General features: G+C 44.8%; 1 protein-coding gene across 1 annotated transcript in view; it reads left to right on the forward strand.

Moving 5' to 3' along the window:
* tmprss3a (transmembrane serine protease 3a) overlaps window positions 1-20864 on the forward strand; it is an 82358-nt gene that overhangs the window by 60073 nt on the left and 1421 nt on the right. Inside the window, exons 7-9 of the mRNA XM_041259959.1 lie at window positions 4547-4716; window positions 18811-18906; window positions 20670-20812. Of these exons, the coding sequence (XP_041115893.1) occupies window positions 4547-4716; window positions 18811-18906; window positions 20670-20812 (409 nt within the window). The remainder of the gene's footprint in view (window positions 1-4546; window positions 4717-18810; window positions 18907-20669; window positions 20813-20864) is intronic.

Here is a 20864-nt window from a genome sequence, read left to right on the forward strand (position 1 = left end):
ATGCCTGATGAATATGGCCATAAAATTTCAGGACCTTTCTTTTTTATTACAGTAATGATGGCAGCCACCAAAACACACAAATACAAATGATAGGTTACAGATGTAACCCCGGTCCCCTGAAAGAGAAGATGACCACCAAATATGTCTGCTTGTCCGGTATTCACTGAGCATTTTATATCAAAGCTGCCGATAAGCCCCTCCAAGATGTCCTCGGCCCCGCCTCACTGAGCATGAATAGTCACTGCATAGAGACTTCAGTCTCTTTTACATTGAACCCGCGAATGCGAATGATGCGATCTCACAAGGTTGCCATCATCTTCTCTTTCAGGGAAGCGGGTTTACATCTGTATCCTATCGTTCCCTTTCAATTTGTAGATGACCACCAAAACAGTACTTTTGGGAAAGTATACCAAAGCCGTCACGAGGGTGAATGAGTGGACAGCATATGAGGGACATCTCACTACCACCATCTAGTGTTGGTGGTGTGAGCGTGCAACCTCGAGGACCCTAGTGCCTATTGAAGGCATAGAGGGATCTACGACATTAAGTGAGTAGAACTTGGTGAATGTATGCGGAGTAGCCCAGCTAGCCTCAGTACAAATATCGGTCAACAAGACACCTCTAAAGAGGGCCCGTGACGTAGCCACACCTCTGGTAGAGTGTGCAGCCACCTTCTCAGGTGTGGGCAGGCCAGCATTAGACCAAAATCGAATGGGACAGTCACTACTTAGAGAGAGCTTGACCTCAGGTCCTTTCACCATGACAGATGAAGATCTGGTCAGACTGACGCAGCGCTCTAATTCTATCCACATAACCTAGACTCCACGTCTAGACTCCACTCGGGGAGGACGTCCTTTCTATGAGGACGAGCGGCTGAGCACCCTTTAGAAAATGGGTCGCCAGTATATGAGCGCCCAGAGATACTGAATGAATGAGAACATGGCATGCAGATATGGCTGCTAGGTACACTTCAACGCAGAGGGGGATTTACCCGCCTCTAGCAGATCTTTTAGAAACTGTAAAATAATTGCTATAGGGCATTAAATGGGATGATGGCCTCTGCCATGCACCAATTTTGAAAAAATTCCACTTGTAGGCATGCAACACTCTTGTGGAAGAAGCCCTAGCATTCTGCAGTGTACTGACTACTGCATCTGAGAGCTCTAAGGCGGACAGACAGTGCCGTTCAGGGGCCAGACCCACATTTGGAGTCTGCCCGGTTCTGGGTGCCAGAGGGTACCTTTTGTCTGACTGAGGAGATCCATGCACAGAGGAATCTCGCAAGGCTGTCTTCGCAGCAGCTGGTAGAGGTTCAAAAACCAGATGTCCTGGGCCATGTGAGGGCCACCAGGAAAACTGTCACCGCGTCTCTCCTGACCTTCTTGAGTAAGGCAGGGAGCAGCGGTATAGGCGGAAAAGCATACAAAAGTGCTTTGGGCCATTCATGGGCTAGGGCGTCGATAACTAGTGGACCTCCTCAGCTGCAGAGGGAGAACCACAAGGGGCAATGGGTCGCCTCTGCCATGGCAAAGAGATTGTCCTGGGCTTCCACAAAGCATTCATATATGCGCTGCACCACTTGAGGGTGTAGTCGCCATTCTGACAGGTGAGGACCCTCCCTGGAGTGGAGGTCTGCTGCCCAGTTCACCACTCCGGGAAATGTACAGCCCGGAGGGACAGAAAGTGTCTCTGTGCCCAGATCAACAGCTGAAGGGCTATGCGGTGTAATCCCAGGGACAGAAGTCCACCCTGGTGGTTTACGTACGCAACTACAGAAATGTTGTCCGTGTGGACAAGGACATGTTGGGAGGAAATGTTGCAGTGCAAGGTGAATCGCTTTCAGCTCTGGTGCTTTTATGTGCAGGGATGTCCAGTGGCCCGACCAGGTCAAGAGGCCTCCTGTGTTGGCAAGGAGCATCACCTGCGCTGCAGGTAAGCCTTTTTCAGGTGGGCTTCCGTGATCCTGCAGTGGCCGTTATGGCATACAGGATCCTTGGACAGACCATCTACTAGGGGAGCTCGCACTAGGGCCGCTATGGTGGAGTGCACCGGAGGGAACTGTGCTAGCCCTGTCACCTCTGCACCTTCCATGGAGGAAAGTGCGGCCACGCTCTTGGACACACTGGGTGCTGAGGCCGGGCGTTGCCAGGATTTGAACTCCTCCAGAAAGTCCGGGAACACCGTAAAAGGCTGGGGGGTCGATGTCTGCACTGGTCTAAATACAGACCTGCGCTGGTCAGAGACTGACTTCTAGGGAACTGGGAGGAAGTTAGCCGCTCACTCCATAAGTGCTCGAACCAAGCTCGAGGGCACTGGAATCTCAGGCTCTGAGGCAAGCTCATCCCAGGAAGCCACTAAAGAAAGTACGTCCTGTTCCTCCTCGCTCATGACCATGTCCTGCTCTGAAATGTCTGAAGCTACCACCAGCAGAGCCAGGGTCTCCTGTGGGGCAGGCGCTGGTGGTGGGCTGTGGCAGGTGCAAGGAAGAGAGCCTGCTGCCTGCCAAGAGCTATTTGGGCTATCTGGCCCTTTAATTCAGAAATGTCCCTCGCCTGGTCCGCATTTTTTTTGCTTCCTACCCCTCGAGGGAGATCTAGAGCAGTTGCGATGTCAGCAGGTGTCGAGCTACCAAGGCCATCGAGGGCGCAGATGCGCAGGACTTAAAAGCCTCGAAGGCACCGAGGGTGTCGAAGCACCGAGGTACCAAGGCTCTGGGGCAGTGTGGCACCAAAGGCGCTGCTGCACAGGTCTCAAAAAGCCTTGAGGCGTCAAAGCGCCGAGGCATATAGTCCTCGAGACACTGAGGATGCCAAGGCACTGATGCACTGAGGCACTGAGGACCCCAGGGTACCACAGGCATTGAGGCCTAGACACTGAGGCCGAAGCACCAAGGCACTGAGCTGTGTGTCTTTGTCTGGGCTGCTTGCAGTCACACAACCAGGAACAGCGCATAGCTTGCAACGGTGTGGAGCGTAGCCTTCAGACAGCTGCAGTGCAGTCACACAACCAGTGCAGAGTGAAGCTTACAGTGCAGCTTACATTATTAATATTGGACCTACACACCGCTTTTATGGGTGAGTGGTTTGAATGAGCGTAGGGTCTGCTCAACAGTAGGACCAGGCCTAATAGAGGAAGCATGTAGTTTTTATTTTATTTTTTTACTGTAAGCAGTAATGAAAAAACAATAGTAATTCACAACCTGTAGGGGCACTAGGCCGTGAACAGTGAGTGGGCATGCCGAGATCTCCCAGAGTCTTTGAGTCAACAGCAGCAGGCAGCAGAGCTAGGTCTCACTGGAGGATCACGTTCTTCCTTCTCTTAATTTTTTACTTTTCACAGCAGTTGCAAAAAGCAGAGGAAATGATAGAACATGCATGCAGCAAGCTGCAAGGTTAGTGAAAGCAGACAACAATTGGCAGGTGATGTAAGCTGTTGAAAGTTTTTTTTTTTTTTTTAAACGAAACGCTCTGTCTTCAGTTGTCATGTTTCTGATTCTGGGGAATTGGTGAGCCGAATTCCAGCAATGAAGTTACAGGGGAGCATAACAAAGAAACATAACATGATTTTTCTTTACTGGCATTTGAAATTATTTACACTGATTGGATTATGTGTGCATTTTCAGAAATTATTTTTCAAAGGAATGGTAAGCCAGTGCTACATGGAGACACACAACTCCACAATGGCTGGGGAGTCTAAGCATTTGTCCCTGGTTTTTGGTTGTCCCATACTAGCGAGATTGATACTGTAATCCTTTCATAGGAGCTTTATCTTCTCAATCTGTTGCTATTATTCCCACACCTCACTTAACTGGTTAGCCACTGTAGAAATAGGATCTCTAAAAGTGACAAATGGACTATCAATCAATCAAACAATCTTTATTTTATATAACGCCTTTCATAGCGGACCACCATCACAAAGCACTTTACAAGATGAAGCAACAACAAGAAAATCCATAATACTTTAAATACAGTGGAACGCGCATGACAGTAGGATAATACATTAAATAGTAGCGGCAACATAACAGCTAATAGTAGATATCAGGCTTAAAGAGCATGGAAAGCAAAAGAGAACAGCTGGGTCTTGAGAGTTGATTTAAAGCAAGCAACGGTGGGAGCATCAGAAACCAAAGCTGGGAGAGAGTTCCAAAGAGTCAGAGCCATGAAGCTAAACGAGCGTTTTCCAAGTGTGTACTAGGCTCACAAGACGAGATAATAAATCTATTTCTGAACCTTGGTGACTTGTGTTGTGTCTAAACCTTTCCTGAATTACAATGATATTATAATTTATTATAAATTTGTGCCTTATTATAAACCTCATTCCGGAAAATTATTTAAACATTATAGCGGAAGTTCTTACAGAATTGGCGACTGTGACGGGACCACAAAGTGGCTGTCAGATGAATTTATTTGGGAGCTAAGAATTTCAGAGTATGGCCAACATGCTTTAGGTAATATCACTCAAAATTAAGTAATATTTGTAGAATAAATAAAAATGAAGAATTCCTCATGAGTCGTACTAATAATTATTTTTGTGATATTCCTTTCAGATTTGCTTTCCCTTCTTCTTGGACAGTACATGTTGGTATCACTGACCAACCTGTGACAGGGATCATGGCTTATACTGTAAAGAAGATAATGCATCATAAAAAGTACAGACCCAAAACTTTACATTATGACATTGCCCTAATGAAGCTGACTACACCACTTACATTTGATGGTAAGTCATCTTATTCCATCATACTGTAACTACCTGGCCTAGAGATCGCGGTATGGGCACTAGCGCTCCAGAGGGACACTGTTATTGCTGTTGCGTCACTGTTATTGTTTGCTGTTATTGTAAGGTGCACGGGCTACACCATCTAGGGGGTGGGGGTGTTAGTTAGCTATGGGGAGGCTCTGGGAGAGTTTCAGATGGGAGAGCCATAGTGGAAGTCGTGTGTGGGTGTGGATGTCTCTAGGTGCTTGGGTGTGGGAATGTGTGAGAGATTGAGGTGCCTAGACTGGGGGGGGGTATAGACGTGACATGACGGGGACCGGCACAGCACAGTGATTGGTGGGAGGAAGCTGGGGGGGCAGGCACAGTGGTCTGGTTGGGGGAGGAGGAAGTGTTTTGGGGGAAGGAGGGGGGTGAGTGAAAAGAGATGGTGAGAGGAAGATCGACTGAGAGAGATAACAAGAAAAAAGTTGGACAGTTATCTGGTAACTGTGGGTTACTGCAAGCGGGAATACAGGAGAGAGGATAGAAAAATGACAGCCGGAGCCTCAGGATAGAATTGAGGTTTTTCTTAGTGGGTTTTCTTTTTTTGATGGTGTGGTCCTGGCCCAAACAGGGACCGTTAGTGTGTCACGGAGTGCTTTAAAAAAGGCTCCACGGAGAGTTGCACCTGTCTGTCTGTTCTTTTCAAGAGTTAAAGAAAAAAAGAAAGAAATACAAGTTAAACTACATCAACCGCAGTAATTACAATACTTAATGTTTTGGTGTAAACTATTGTAGTTTCTGGAGTTTTTTCTATTTGTGCGTTACAATTTAGGGCCTCATGCACCAAACAGTGTTAAATTACTTGAAATACTGCGTGGTAAGAAAACCGCATACGGCACACAAAAAGGAAGGCGTGACTGCTCTATTCACTGATATAATAATATACACGAATAAAGCGAGCTAAATGGTTCATTTGCCAGCTATCATAACGCACGGAATGCTGCACGCGTTACACACCATTTATTTTAGTATGACAGCGACCAAGGAGACAGAAGCCGGCACCAACTACATCTTCAGTGGGGTCTTCGTAGGATGAGGGGAATCCCCTTAGTTTTGACGCCTGCGTAGGTCAAGATCTCAATACGTGAACGCTTAATGTTTCTGAACAGTATTTACATGTAATAACATTTTAATGTGTTTTAAAAGAAAAATACAGTTTTATAAGATTACTTGTAATCAAGGGATTCATGTATTGAGCAACGCAGGAGGCTGAGCGTACTGTCGAAATATGCTGTTTTATTGTGCTACTGTTTTATTGTGTTTTATTGTGCGGCAGAACTCAATGGCAGTGCTTAAGAACACAACGGGACTCTGGCACAAGAATATTACACATCCACGTCCAGCCTTGAAAAACTGCATCTGCAAAGGCATGGACTCATGCAGAGATACAGAATTCTTTGTAACACCGGAAATGTTTTGCTTTGAAGGTCAAAGTGGAGAAACAGAAAATAATTAAATTAAAACAAATATTTGTTTGTTCACCTTTATCTCCCTTTGGTCTTTTCCATGACAAAAATGCTAATGTTTTCAGGGCCGAAATAATTCAGTGTAATTCATGTACAACGTAATAATGGAAAAGAATGCAGTACCTCGTGGGATTTTCTACAGCACTGTCTATTCCTACAAGGCATCTTGCATTAGCAACATATTTGGAATCAGAATAAAGGAAATGATTATGCAATACAGTTCACGTACAGTTGCACTTTCAGAATCATATCAGTATGTAAAGTAATACAAAACCGTATGTAAAAATATTGCTCTTAATCCACAAAACCAACGAAATATAGGTAGTGGACAAAAAAATGGAAACACCAATGTAAAGTCACTTAATAGGGCGTTGGGCCTCCACGTGCGGCCAGTACAGCCTGTGCGCGGCGTGGCATACAGTCTACAAGCCTCTGGAATTCTGCAGGAGGGAAGCGGCACCATTCTTCCACGAGAAATTCAATCAAAATCTGGTTGATGGAGGTAGAAAACGCTGTCTCAGGCGTCGTTCCAGAATATTCCATAAATGCTCGATTGGGTTCACATCTGGTGACTGAGAAGGCCATGACATATGGATAACGTCATGCCCATCAAACCACTGGGCGACACGTGCTCTGCGGATGGGGGCTTTGTCATCCTGGAAGACACCCCCACCCCCCGGCAGGAAAGAAATGCTACAACATGGGGTGAAGATGATCACTCAGTACCATTAAGTAGCAATTAGCATTGACCTTGCCTTGTAAGGAATGCGTGCACCCAAACCATGGAAAATGCACACCACAACATTATGGAACCACCAGAACCCTTCACTGTTGGAACCAAGCACTCAGGGCTGTAGAGTTCTTTAGGTTAGTGCCACATGTGCATTCGTTCCTTTGTTGAGAACGTGGTGAAGGATGATTCATCTGACCATATCACGTTTCTCCACTGCTCGGTAGTCCATTGTCTGTGCTCTTTGCACCACTGGACTCGCAAATGTGCATTGCCAGGTGTGATGAGCTGTTTGTGCACTGCAACCCGACTATGGTATCCCGCTCTGTAGAGTTCTCGATGGACTGTTTTTGATGAAACTGATTGCTCGCGCCCCAGGTTGAAATTTGCAGTCAATTGATCTGCAGTTGCTCGCTTGTTTTGCCTTGCACTTTGAATTAATGCACAGATATCACAATCCTGGAGTATGCGCTTCCACCTACTGCTGCCATTTGCTGATGATATCTTTCCCTCGGAGTTCCATGCCGACATCCCCTTAGACACCATTGCTCGTGAAACATCAGCAAGTTGAGCTGTCTTGGTCACTGAAGCTCCTGCCAAACGTGCCTCAACAATCACCCCCTGTGACAAAGTGCCCGCCCTGTGTGTATTTTCTGTTATATGTTGCGTGTAGTGTGTTAAATGTTGGTGTATAGTCATTGGTCCACGGGATATAAATGGGTCTGTGTGACACGAGTGTTTAAAATGTATATTTGTATTTAGGCATGAGGATTGCACAGCACTTCACATGCAAGTAAAATGTAATATGTGAGCACGGGGAAAACTTTATTAATTCACATGCAGTTGTACCGCGACTCCAATTGAATGATTGATTAGAGGTTGAGTCTCGGTACAGCTGCATAAAAGCAGCATGTTTTCACATACTCGGGATTGTGCGTTCGGTGAGTGGAGAACAGGATAGGCCAAGCTAGCCCTAATTATAGGCAACCAGGCCTGTCCAGCATTTTTATATATGATCCTAAGCATGCTGGGATGTTATTTGCTTAATTAACTCATGAGTCATACCTGTGTGGAAGCCCATGCTTTCAGTATACTTGGTGTCCCTCATTTACCTAGGTGTTTTAATTTTTGTGTCCACTACCTGTACATCCTTTGTAGCCTATATTTTACATTTTATTTGTAGTGTTTTGTGGAACACAGGCAATTGTTTATCCTGGGAAAAATTTTATACAGTACCTGAGCAGATATATGTGTTTATCTTGTTTCCCACGCAGCACTACTTGTGGTCGGCTCTTTTTATATTGTGATTTAGACAGACACCGCCTGGTTTCAATAAGCGGTAAACTTAACACGCACTGAGACACTTAGGAAAGTTAGCATCTTTAACAATAGAACTACTGGGCATGCTTACATACCTAGAACTACCGCAGAGGACTTTTTTACGTTGCACGCTGCGAAATTGTTCTGTGTTAAATGTAGTCAAAACAGTGTGTTTATTTTAACATACCAAACATATTGCTTACCTTCTGATTTCCTCACTTGTATTTTCCCATAATTTCTTTGTAAATCAGATGTTTTGGTGTTATTGTTCCCTTTCAATTTGAAGATGGCCACTAAACATTGTTATGGGATACACTCCTGCCTACTGGTAGGTGTCACTGAGCTCCTATGTCAAAGCTGCTGATAGCCCCCCTTCCCCCAGTGACGTCCTCGGTCCCGCCTCCCCAGGGTACTTAACCGTCATGCAGGGGAAGTATCATTCTCTTTCGCTTCTCACACTGGTAAGGTAAGACCTCTGTGTTCCATTGAGCCCTGTCTTCTTACAAAAAGTGCCACATAAGCAACTGCTAGTACCCCTGCACTTTGTGCTGAAAGCTGGCATCGCCGCTTTTCCGGAATCAGTAGTTTAATAAATCGTAGCCTTTTTCTGACTTTCAGCACCTGCACTCCACATGTCAGGCTGCTTCTTTATGCACCACGCCTAGCTGCCTCTGTGTTTTTTAATATTACGGTGCGTAAGACTCTGCCCGTGCTACTATGGTACCACGGTGCGCACAGTGCTTATTGACTGCAACCCACCGTGGCTTCGGCCCTGTCCCCCTGTTGTACACTATGCGCTGCTCAGACGTGAGACCACGTGGTCAGAGTAGGCACCATGCCTAGCTGCCCCGGTGTTTTTTAATACCACGATGCGTAAGACTCTGCCCGTGCTACTTCGGTACACATTGTCGCTGTACCAATAAATAGGCTAGCGCGCCAGTGCGGCTCGGTGCGTGCGGTGCAAGTGGTAACCCGTGGTGCTCGATGCACATGGTGTTATTATTGCACTGTACTCTGTGTTTTTTACCAAGTGCCACGTTACCCCCGGTGCCCACAGTGCTCCGTGCATGAGGCGCACACGGTGTTAAAGCGCAGTGTTTTCTAACCTGCGGTTTTATTATTGCACGGTACTCCATGCACTTCGTACTCTGTGCTGTTAAGCTTATGGCGCACGTAGAGGCATACCTGCAGGTCCCCTGGACAGCACAAACAGAGCCACGCCGTTCCGTCTTTTGACCGCATGACGTGGCTCCCCGAGTTTAACCTTTCCCAGCATTCCCCGATTTTATGGAGGAGGTGCATTCCTCTTGGAACCCCCCTTCTACAGTGCCAGCACAATTGAGACATAGTTCTCCTCTGGCCTCACTGGAAGGGGCAGAGAAGCTGGTCCTGGCCGGGTTTCCCCCTGTGGACTCCACCATTGCAGCCTTGGTTAAGGCTCCGCCGGTGGGAGGTATGCCCAAGGACCCCGTGTGCCCTAACCTGCAGTGCAGGATAACGGAGACACACGTCCGTAGAGCATATGTGGCGGGAGCTCAAAGTACCCACCTAGCGAACACATCCAGCATGCTCACTGCATACCTGGACGGAGTTTTGCGTGATGCCCCACTACTACAGTCGGTGGCTACGGAACTGCGACTTCTGTCGCACACGTTGCTCCAGATCTCTGGCCTGCAGTGTCAGACCCTGAGTCGAAGCCTGGCGGGCCTAGTGGTCGCACAGACAGCTGTGGCTGTCGCAGGCGCGGGTGCCTGACTCTGATAAGGCCACGCTTTTGGAAGAGCCCATATCTCCAGGCAACACCTTTGGTCCAGCAGTGGAGGAGATCCTTCGGCAGAGTCTTCGAGAAAGCGAGGAGTCGAGGCTGGTAGGCGCATTACTCCCTACCCCCGCTCCGACGCAGGTGAGGTCGAGCCGCTGGCACCCGGCGCAGCCATGTATGGTCACCTGGACAGTGCCGGTTCCCACAGCACCGCCAGGTGACCTTAGGCACCGCCTACAAGCCTAATCTCAGGCGAGAGGCAGAACCCTCCCTCAGTGTAGTGGACGTGGCCATAGCCAGCCAACGCAGCAACAACTGCGATGGCGATTCCAGGGTTTCCACCCTAGACACCCGCCCACGCTAGCCCCGCCCCAGCCTCAGCGGTCCCGACAGGGCCCCTGAAGGCTGGTGACCTCAGACCCGATTCACGGCACAACAGCTGCACTACTAGCACGCTTGCACCTCCGATGTGTCGGTGCTCACAACCGTACAATACGGTTACATGCTTCAGTTTCATTTGGGACCCCCTAATTTTCAAAGCGTCATGACTATGTTCATAACGGACCTGCTTCAGGCCTCGGTGCTCCAGACAGAAGTGGCAGCCTTGCTGGACAAGCACGCCATTTGTCTCGTAGATCCTACCTCTCTCAGAGAGGGTTTCTACTCAAGACACTTTCTGGTACCAAAGCAGGATGGTGGCTTTCGCCCCATCCTGGACTTGTGGTTTCTAAACCGGTTTCTAAAGCAGAAGGGGTTCCACATGCTGACGCATATTTTGTTCCCACAGGACAGGAAATATCTCCGCTTTACCTTTCAGGTCAACGCGTATGAGTTTTCTGTGCTGCTGTTCGGCCTCTCCCTAGCTCCCCGTATGTCACCCCTTTGCAGCTGCAAGGAGTCTGAGTGATGAATTACCTCGATGACTGGTTGATCTGTTCCCAGTCGTGGGAGGGAGCGGTGGCCCACACGGCACTAGTGACGGAGTATCTAGTGAGGCTGGGCCTCACCATCAACGATGCCAAGAGTCGGCTGACGCCAATGTATGTGGGGCTCCGGCTAGACTCCACCACGATGCATGCATAACTGTCGGACGACAGGGTAGCAGCTTTACAACACCACCTCTCTCTGTTTCAGCAGGGATTGAAGGTGTCCCTTGTTTTTTGCCAAAAACTTCTCGATCAGCCATCGAGCTGGGTTTATTACGCATGCGGCCCTGCGCAGTTTACACCCACAGCGTAGTGATGACAGACGCCTCCAACTCAGGTTGGGACACAGCGGAGTCAGCGGACCCTGGTCAAGCAGCAGGACATCCCTGCATATCAACAGGTTGGAGCTGGAAGCGGTTTTTTGCCCTCCAGTACTTCCTACCCGTGGTGCAGAACAGAGATGTGCTGATCCGCACAGACAATACATCAGTGGGGGTATATGTCAACCACAGGGTGGTCTTCGGTCTCCAAGGTTGTACCGCCTAGCCTTCAGGCTCCTGATTTGGGCCCAACAGAACTTACTGTCCCCTCGGATGATGCATGTTCCAGGCGTGGAGAATCGAGCTCCGGACCTCCTCTCGAAGGAGGGCCCATGCCCCTCGGAGTGGCGGCTCCACCCTCAGGTGGTGGAGCGCATTTGGGAACATTTCGGGAAGGTCGATCTCTTCGCCTCAGCAGAGACAACACACTGCCCTCTATGGTACTCCCTCCACTGCTGTGGCGGTCCACTCGGCGTCGACGCCTAGCCCACGTATGGCCCAGAGCGCTCCTTTAAGCATTCCCACCTCTGCTATTGCTCCCGGCTTTTCTCAAGAAGATCTGGTTGGAGAAGGCGTCAGTTCTCCTCGTGGCCCCCAGGTGGCCCAGGAGAATCTGGTTTTCATCCCTGTGCCAGCTATTGAATGGCCCGCCCTGGGAAATTCCACTTTGTCAGGATCTTCTCAGTCAGGCGAGAGGCACACTTTGGCATCCGGAGCTGGGCAGGCTCCAGCTATGGGTCTGGTCCCTGAAAGGGACCGCTGGTCAGCCTTAGGGCTGTCAGAGGCGGTCGTGGGTAGGCTGCAGAATGCTAGGGCGCATTCCACTAGGTCACTGTATGCCTGTAAGTGGAAACAGTTTCAAGATTGGTGCCGTTCTAACGGTCATGATCCAATCTCCTGTCCCATGCCAGCCATTTTGCAGTTTCTGCAAGATCTACTTGAGGCTGGTAGATCACCTTCCACACTGAAGGTTTGTCTAGTGGCTGTTTCTGCTTGTCATGCCGCTGTTGACGCTGTGTCCCCAGGTACGCATTTTTTGGCTATCCTATTTCTCCGAGGCGCTCGGCGATTGTGCCCTCATAGGAGGACCACTCTCCCAGAATGGAGTCTTGAGATTGTACTGGAGGCTGTCACACAGCCCCATTTGAGCGCCATTGAGTTGAAGCACCTGTCCATGAAGACAGCCTTCTCTTGGCTATTACCTCCGCAAAGCGGGTTAGTGAGCTGCAGGCACTATTTGTACATAGCTCCTGTATGCAAATTTGGGATGATGGTAGTATAGTGTCACTGCTTGCAAACCCTACTTTTCTCCCCAAGGTGGTTACAGCCTTTCACGTGAGTCCGTGGAACTGGTGTCCTTCCATCCTCCTCTGTTTGCGACGGACGAGGATAGAAAGTTGAACCTTGTCTGTCCAGTTCGGGCATTGAGATGTTATGTGGATAGGACAACAGCGCTGCGTCAGTCTGACCAGCTCTTCAAGTGCCATGGAACACGGACGCTGGGACAGTCTGCGGTCACAGTCTCGACTGCGTATAATAGTGCTGGCTTACCCCCACCTGGGCAGACAGCCGCACATTCCATAAGAGGTGTGGCTACGTTATGGGCCCTCTTCCGAGGTGCCTCCATGGCTAAAATTTGCGATGCGGCTAGCTGAGCTACCCCACATACCTTTGCCTATGTTCTACTACCTGAATGTGGTAGATCCCTAATTGTCCTCTGTGGGCAGTAGGGTCCTCGAGGTTGCATGCTCACGTCGCTGACCTTGGTCAGGCAGGACTTAGAGTCCCTCATATGCTGCCATTCTTTTCTCCCTCACGACGGCTCTGGTACACGTTTCCCATAACGTTGTTTGGTGGCTGTGACAGGGAACTCCCTGTCTATATGAACATGCTTGGAACTGGCAGGGAGGGGGTTAAATTTCTCCCTGCCAGAAAAACATGTGAGAATGTGGCTGGAGCCCTAATTGAATAATTATTGATTAATTGGGCTCCAGCCACAGGGGATAAAAGCCAGGGGAGAGGCCCTGGCTGGGAGTAGAGTAGAGTGTGAGTAGTGAGTAGGGTGTGTGTTTTCTGTTTGGGGTGTGTTCTTTTGTTTGGAGATTGCTTTTGTGTTGGAGAGTTTTGTATTTTTTAAAAGAAAGGAATATTTTGTTTAAAGACCTGGAACCTGACCATTTATTTTGTAAGTTTATTTTGATTATTTATTTTTGAACCTCTTTTTGTTGGCCCTTGTGCCTGTTTATTTGATTATTTTATTTAATAAAGAACTTTATTTTGCCTTTACACTGTGTCTCTGAGCCTCAACACTCTGTCATCCTGTCACAGTGGCCATCTTCGAATTGAAAGGGAACGCTAGTTTACCTACCGCAGACCTGATTCCCTGAAAGAGAAGATGGCCACCAACCGCGAGGTCGCTCGGTCGACATCACGGTTTCTTCGTGAAAGAGGATGATCCTCCCCTGCATGACGGTTAAATACCCTCGGGAGGCGGGACCGAGGAGGTCACTGGGGGAAGGTTGGCAGCTTTGATATAGTAGCTCAGTGCCACCTACCATTAGGCAGGAGTGTATCCCATAACGATGTTTGGTGGCCATCTTCTCTTTCTGGGAACCAGGTTTACGGTAGGTAAACTAGCGTTTGCTTTCCTTCAGGATATTGTCTGTGACACAGTTTTTGCAGCCTACTTGTTACACGTGAGGGAAACCTGTTACAACACGAGCACTGACACAAGGCTTGGGGGTGGTGATGGAACATTAGTGAAGTTAGCAAGCGGTTCACAGTTTGCAGTTCGCTATTCCAGCTCTCGTTAATCCAGCTCGCTAATCCAGCCTGCAGTTCGCTATTCCCGTTTGCTATTCATTTTTTCCATCTTGCTATTCATTTTTACAGCTTGCTATTCATTTTCTTTCGCTTTTGGGGGAGATGTACGAGCAGATATATATAATCTATCTATATATATATATATATATATATATATATATATATATATATATATATATATAATATATATATAAAAAAAAAAAAAAAAAAAAATCTGTGGTCCAAATTAGGAACACTTGATTTTGCTTAAGTTTATATTGTGCACAAAAATATAGACATTGTGGAAATGATGAGCGACTCACCTCTTACTAACTCCACTCTATCTCATCTGGTAACTTGCTTGTCACTGAGGCTGCAGACCATGCAGCCCCCTGATCAGTCACTGGCAGCTCGTACCGCTGTTGCCACACCACTGGGAAGGCTCCATGTCTGCTTGCAGGAATCACAAGCTTTCCTATTGGCTGAATGCACAGAATTTGAGGGCACCAGTAAACTATTCACTATCTGCAGTGCCCGATCACAAAAAAAGTAGAGACACATCTAGGATAGTAATATAAAAACATGTATAATATTATCCTTGATCTAGGGGAAGCTTTTCGGGTTTGCCTCAGCCCACATCACCATGGAACATAGTTCCGCCTTCGGTATTTACACTGCCTACTTCCTTCCTTCCTTGCTGTTAGTGTTTCCAGCTTGCTATTAATTGCTGTGGCACCTATAATGATGCTGTGCAGTGAATAAATAGCTAACCAAATAGCTAACTGGCTTTTTTGACCTATTTCCCAACCAGCTAGACCCACCAAACTTGGCATGTGAGATGTACTCGACAATTTTAAATCCCTCTATTACGCCTCTGGCTCTCCTTCTTTCTGTTTCTATATACGATTCAGCTCTTTCAGTCTTTATATGACATGCCCTTCCAATCCTGGAATTAATCGTGTTGCTCTCTTCTACTCTCTCCATTGCCTTAATGTCTTTCTTATGATATGGAGACCACAACTGGACACAATGTTCTATACCAGTGCATTGTATAATTTTAATATAACTTCTCTAGATTTTAATTCAACTGTCTTGAATATATAACCTAACTTTCTATTTACCTTTTTTATAGCTTCTCAGCACTGTCTAGTTGGCTTAAGAGATTCATCCACTACTACCCCTAAGTCCTTTTCATACATAGCACTGTCTATTTCATTATTATTCATGCTGTACTTGCCTGTAATGGTTTTGCACCCAATGTGCAAGACTTTGCATTTCTTCACAGTAAATTTCAGCCAAGCTTGAATCTTGTCTAAATCTCTTTGTATTATTAAAGTTGCTGATAGGGAGTTGGCTTCCCCTCCCAGTTTTGTGCCGTCTGCAAATTTGTAGTTTGCTGATTATGTCTTGGTCCAAGTCATTTATATAGATGAAGAATAGCAATGGTCCCAATACTGATCCCTGTGGTACCCCACTTGTTGCATTACTCCAGTTTGATGCCTGGCCTTTAATTATAACTCTCTGCTTCCTATTTTTTAACCTGTTATCAATTCATGCTGCAATTCTACCATTTATTCCTACTGATTTAATCTTTAGATATAGCCATTAGTGTCAAATGCCTTTTGAAAATCTAAGTAGATGATGTCATACACACTATCCTTGTCAACTCTAGTAGTCACATCCTGAAAGAAATCTAGTAAATTTATCAAGAGCTGCCCTTCCTAAAGCCATGTTGGCTGTCACTTATATTATGTTACTATATAAATATTCCTCCATTTTTGTCCTTATTATAGTTTCCATGATTGTACATATGATTGATGTTAAACTTATAGGTCTTTAGTTCCCAGATTCAAATTTATTGCCAATGAGATGGCTACATTATTTATAGATTTATTGAATATATAGCATATTGGTTTAAAAATCTGTTCTCTAGTTTCTGTAAGGACTCCTGGTTAGATTCTCAGGATTTGTTTATTTTAAAGTAGCTCCCTTTTTACTTCATTCTCTTCTGTAAACAAACTCTGGTAATGATGTTTGTGTACATTGCTATATTGTATACATCCTCCTTTGTAAATGCTTGTACAAAATGTTGATTACGTACATCTGCGATTTGGTTGTCTTCAGTCACTAAATTACCACTGCTGTCACGTAAACTACTGACTTCCTCTTTCAGTTTCCTTTTCGCATTAACATATTGAAAAAACCCTTTTGGATTAAGTTTACTGTCTGATGCCACGTGTCTCTCTAATTCCCTTTTCACTCTCCTAGTCTGCTTTTTAAGGTCTCTATAGGCCTCTCTGTAGTCTATTTGTGAAGCTGCTCCCTTTGATTTAATAGAAAGATATCATTTTATTACATATTTAATACCCATCTTAATAAATGGATTTACCCATCATGGTTTACTTTTCTTAAGTTTTTAAGAGAGGTGAGCTGTGTAGCAGTGACGATTCAATACACCAGTTAAGAAAGTGTTTACTCTTTTTTTTTGTGCAATGTGTTTATATGATATTGCACACATTTGCCGATAAATGCCCGATTCCAGCCTTGCTGAAGCACCCCCAGATCATCAACGATCCTCCACCACATTTCACAGTGGGTGCGAGACACTGTTTCTTGTAGGCCTTTCCAGGTCTCCGTCTAACCATTAGATGACCAGGTGCTGGGCAAAGCTGAAAATTGGACTTATCTGGGGGTGCTTCAGCAAGGCTGGAATCGGGCAGATTTGTCTTTGTGAAGGGCGCATGAATCAAGCCAAGTACAAGGTTGTCCTGGAAGAAAACTTGCTTCCTTCTGCTCTGACAATGTTCCCCAACTCTGAGGATTGGTTTTTCCAGCAGGACAATGCTCCATGCCACACAGCCAGGTCAATCAAGGTGTGGATGGAGGACCACCAGATCAAGACCCTGTCATGGCCAGCCCAATCTCCAGACCTGAACCCCATTGAAAACCTCTGGAATGTGATCAAGAGGAAGATGGATGGTCACAAGCCATCAAACAAAGCCGAGCTGCTTGAATTTCTGTGCCAGGAGTGGCATAAAGTCACCTAACATCAATGTGAAAGACTGGTGGAGAGCATGCCAAGACGCATGAAAGCTGTAATTGAAAATCAGGGGTGTTCCACCAAAAATTGATTTCTGAACTCTTCCTAAGTTAAAACATTAGTATTGTGTTGTTTAAAAAGGAACCTGAACTTATTTTCTTTGCATTATTCGAGGTCTGACAACACTGCATCTTTTTTGTTATTTTGACCAGTTGTCATTTTCTGCAAATAAATGCTCTAAATGACAATATTGTTATTTGGAATTTGGGAGAAATGTTGTCAGTAGTTTATAGAATAAAACAAAAATGTTCATTTTACCCAAACACATACCTATAAATAGTAAACCAGAGAAACTGATAATTTTGCAGTGGTCTCTTAATTTTTTCCAGAGCTGTGTGTATATATATATATATATATATATATATAGTAAATGAGCTGCACCTCTCTGCAGTTGGTTGCCCCTTTAAGCAGACGCAGGACACTGAAATTGAATTTTTTATCAGCACTGACACACTATTTTTAATATTTATAATAACAAAAGAAATAAAACAGAAACAAAAACCTAAGCTAACAAACTGGGCAGCTAAGCTGCTTACCAGTATCAAAACACTAAATAAATACAAACAAAACACCAAAAGGTTCACAAAGTACCTTTTGTTTCAAGCGGGCTCTCCACACAGCAGCCCGGAACAAACTGGCTGCACTCTTTATAAACCATGCACTTGGCTCTAATTTGCAGTCATAGCCAGGCACATGTGATAATTTCCTAATTGGAGGCTTGTCAGCCCCATGGCCTTCTGGGAACTCTTTCTCTGCACCCTGATTATTGACTTTTTGATACAAGTGTTTTCTGTTTACCCTTTTATTTTGTGCCTGAGTTCAACTCGGTTAGCTGTGCAATGTCTCCAGTCTTGCAATAGCTGGTTTGGTACACTATTATACAGTATTTATTTTTTCAATATAATCACGCCTAAGACTTGCTGTGCGGTCCTGTGTTGTATTGGTCTATTAATTTTAACTAGAAAATTAGTATTTTTACAACCCTTGATCACGTCTGAAAATGTCTCCTGCAGCTATATATATAAATAAAAGTAAAAAATATATATATAAAAGTAAAAAAAGCACAGGTGCCTAGCTGCCAAATCAGTGGAGAAAAATGCATTTAAAAAAATATGATGCGCCAGAAAGACAGCTCTGGTAGTTCTAGTGTTAAGTAAATGTAGTTTTTTATATCAAGACCCTTCCTTGCGGCATTAGGGGAGATCATTTTAATACATTTCCATGGATTACCATTATTAATTGTATGTAAATGGCTCTCACGCGATATCTTTTTCCACGTGTGCAAAGTCATTTGCCGCTGGTTATGCAGGTGTATAGACCAAGCAGTAATGGACTTACTGTGTGGTAAACTGGTTACCGCTGTTTAGTGCATGAGGCCCTTAGTGTTTTTATTGAGGGCAAAATAAGGTGATCAACCTCTCCTTGGTGCGTTTGGGTTTACTATTAATACCAATGGCTATTTTTTACACTATTATTTAATTTCGCAAAAAAAAAACAAAAAAAAAACTGACAAACAGGACAGCATTAGTTATAAATTGTGCACAGAATTTATTTTCAACAAGAATAAACAATTATTTAAAATTGCAATGTACTAATCTAAGTTGTGAATCTGTTGTCCTAAATAAGGTAATGTGGAGCCAATATGCCTTCCAAATTATGGTGAAGAGTTTGCAGAGGGAAAAATGTGCTGGATTTCAGGCTGGGGTGCAACGTATGATGGAGGTAAGAGCATCAAGAAAATCAAAGCATGGAAATACTAAAATTATAATCATTGCCTTGAAATCAAGAATCATACACTTAAATCAATGTTCAAGTGTCCTTTTAATTTTAAATTTGTTCCTACATGTAAGGGGAAACAATTCAAACATGGTAGTCAGTGCCCTATACAGAATAATGCATTGAAGTCCAAAAGATTACACTTGGTTTAGTTTGAAGGTGCTACTGATCTTGTTGGAGAAGCTGCTGAGCAATAAGAGTATAGACTCTATTGGCCTTTGTAAATGGTCAGGATAGCAGGTATCACAAAATGTAAGTCCAAACACAAGCAAGTATTTTCTGTGCACTTTAATAGTTTTCTAGATGAGAAAAATAAGTAAATACATAAATAAACAATACTTCAAAACAAAAAGCTGTGGCTCATTAGCCATATTACTTTCTTTATTACAGATATCTGTCCTTTACGGTGGGCAGCAGTCCTCAGTACAGAATAGTTTGCTTTCCCTTTGGCACTGACACGTGCAGATTGCAGCTACAACCTTTTTACCTTTACCTTCAGTTACCTATTCAGTTTATTATGTTGAGGTGTCTGATTTAATACAATATCAAACTTGCTGGATAATATTGGCAATAACCACAGCAAAGCATATGTTTGTAAAACAGTGGAAGAGCATTTCTATCTCCACACTTACAGACTGGGCTCTTAATATGTCCTAATTAGCCAGTTTTGAGAAAATGTGTTAAATACATATCCCACATCTGAATCTGGTCCCTTTCTACACTGCACAGTTCAATGTAAATTCAATGAAAGTGAAAGGACATAGCTACACATGGCATATTCAGCATGTGTAGCTGTGTTATTAATAGAAAAACGCTTCAAAATGATTGCAGTCATTATAAAGAGGGGTGAAACAATATGAGTTTTGCCCTGTTATGTTATTTAAGTCCTACACACCGTCATCTTAAAATGTATTACATTAGAGTCAAAATTATAATTTTAAAAGTTTAAATAAAGGAAATTTGGTATCTGTGTTAACGAGCACTGTGGTGCAGCAAAACATTTTATTGTGTTAATTAAGCAATAAGCCCTATTGTCTAATAATCTCATGTCTCAGGTGAAAGATAAAACAGCTTAATTACATTTAATACAAATTGATGATCATTGTCAGGCTGAGCAGCTGCCTTCACTGATCCTTATATTCTTTTTAACTCGCTCTCCACTTCTGAACACCCACACACCTAACATGGAGCTGCAGACTTTTAATACAGGTGACCATCTCCCGATTAGCAATAAATTAATCGCTTAATTGGGGAGATTGCCACCTTCAGCACGGGTTTTAATTATTAACGTGGATGGGCTTCCCATCCACGCTGCAAAACAAAACGCACGACGGTTCGCCGTCATTTATCCACAAATACATTTTTAAAACAATAACACAAAAAAGCACGGCTGTGCCGTCATACAAAATAATAAACAAACAAAAAACACACGGTGGTTCGCCGTCATCTATAACTACAAATATAAATCAATAAACAAATACAAAATAACACAGGGGCGGAGGGGGAGACCTCGTTCTAAAATAAACACTGTACAGGGCTGCTCGCCCTGTTACATTCAGATATACAGTGTTATAATTGTGTAAAGCTTTCCTTCCATCAAGCCTCAAAATAATCCAAATGCTTCCATATGCATGCTTTGACTGTATCCTAACTGATGCATTGAATTGATCTGCTATCAACACATTAATACTTGATTATTTTCATTATAGGAGAAGGTACAGTTGCTATGAACTATGCCCAGATACCTCTGCTGTCCAACAAAGAGTGCAATCAGCCTGATGTGTACCAAGGCTTTATAGCTCCTACAATGATTTGTGCTGGATATTTAGAAGGTGGTGTAGATTCCTGCCAGGTATGGTTTATTTAATAATTTAAATATTTGGAAACCCAAAAAATCTTTAAGA

The sequence above is a fragment of the Polyodon spathula genome, chromosome 9, assembly GCF_017654505.1.
Source record: "Polyodon spathula isolate WHYD16114869_AA chromosome 9, ASM1765450v1, whole genome shotgun sequence".
Lineage (NCBI taxonomy): Eukaryota > Metazoa > Chordata > Actinopteri > Acipenseriformes > Polyodontidae > Polyodon > Polyodon spathula.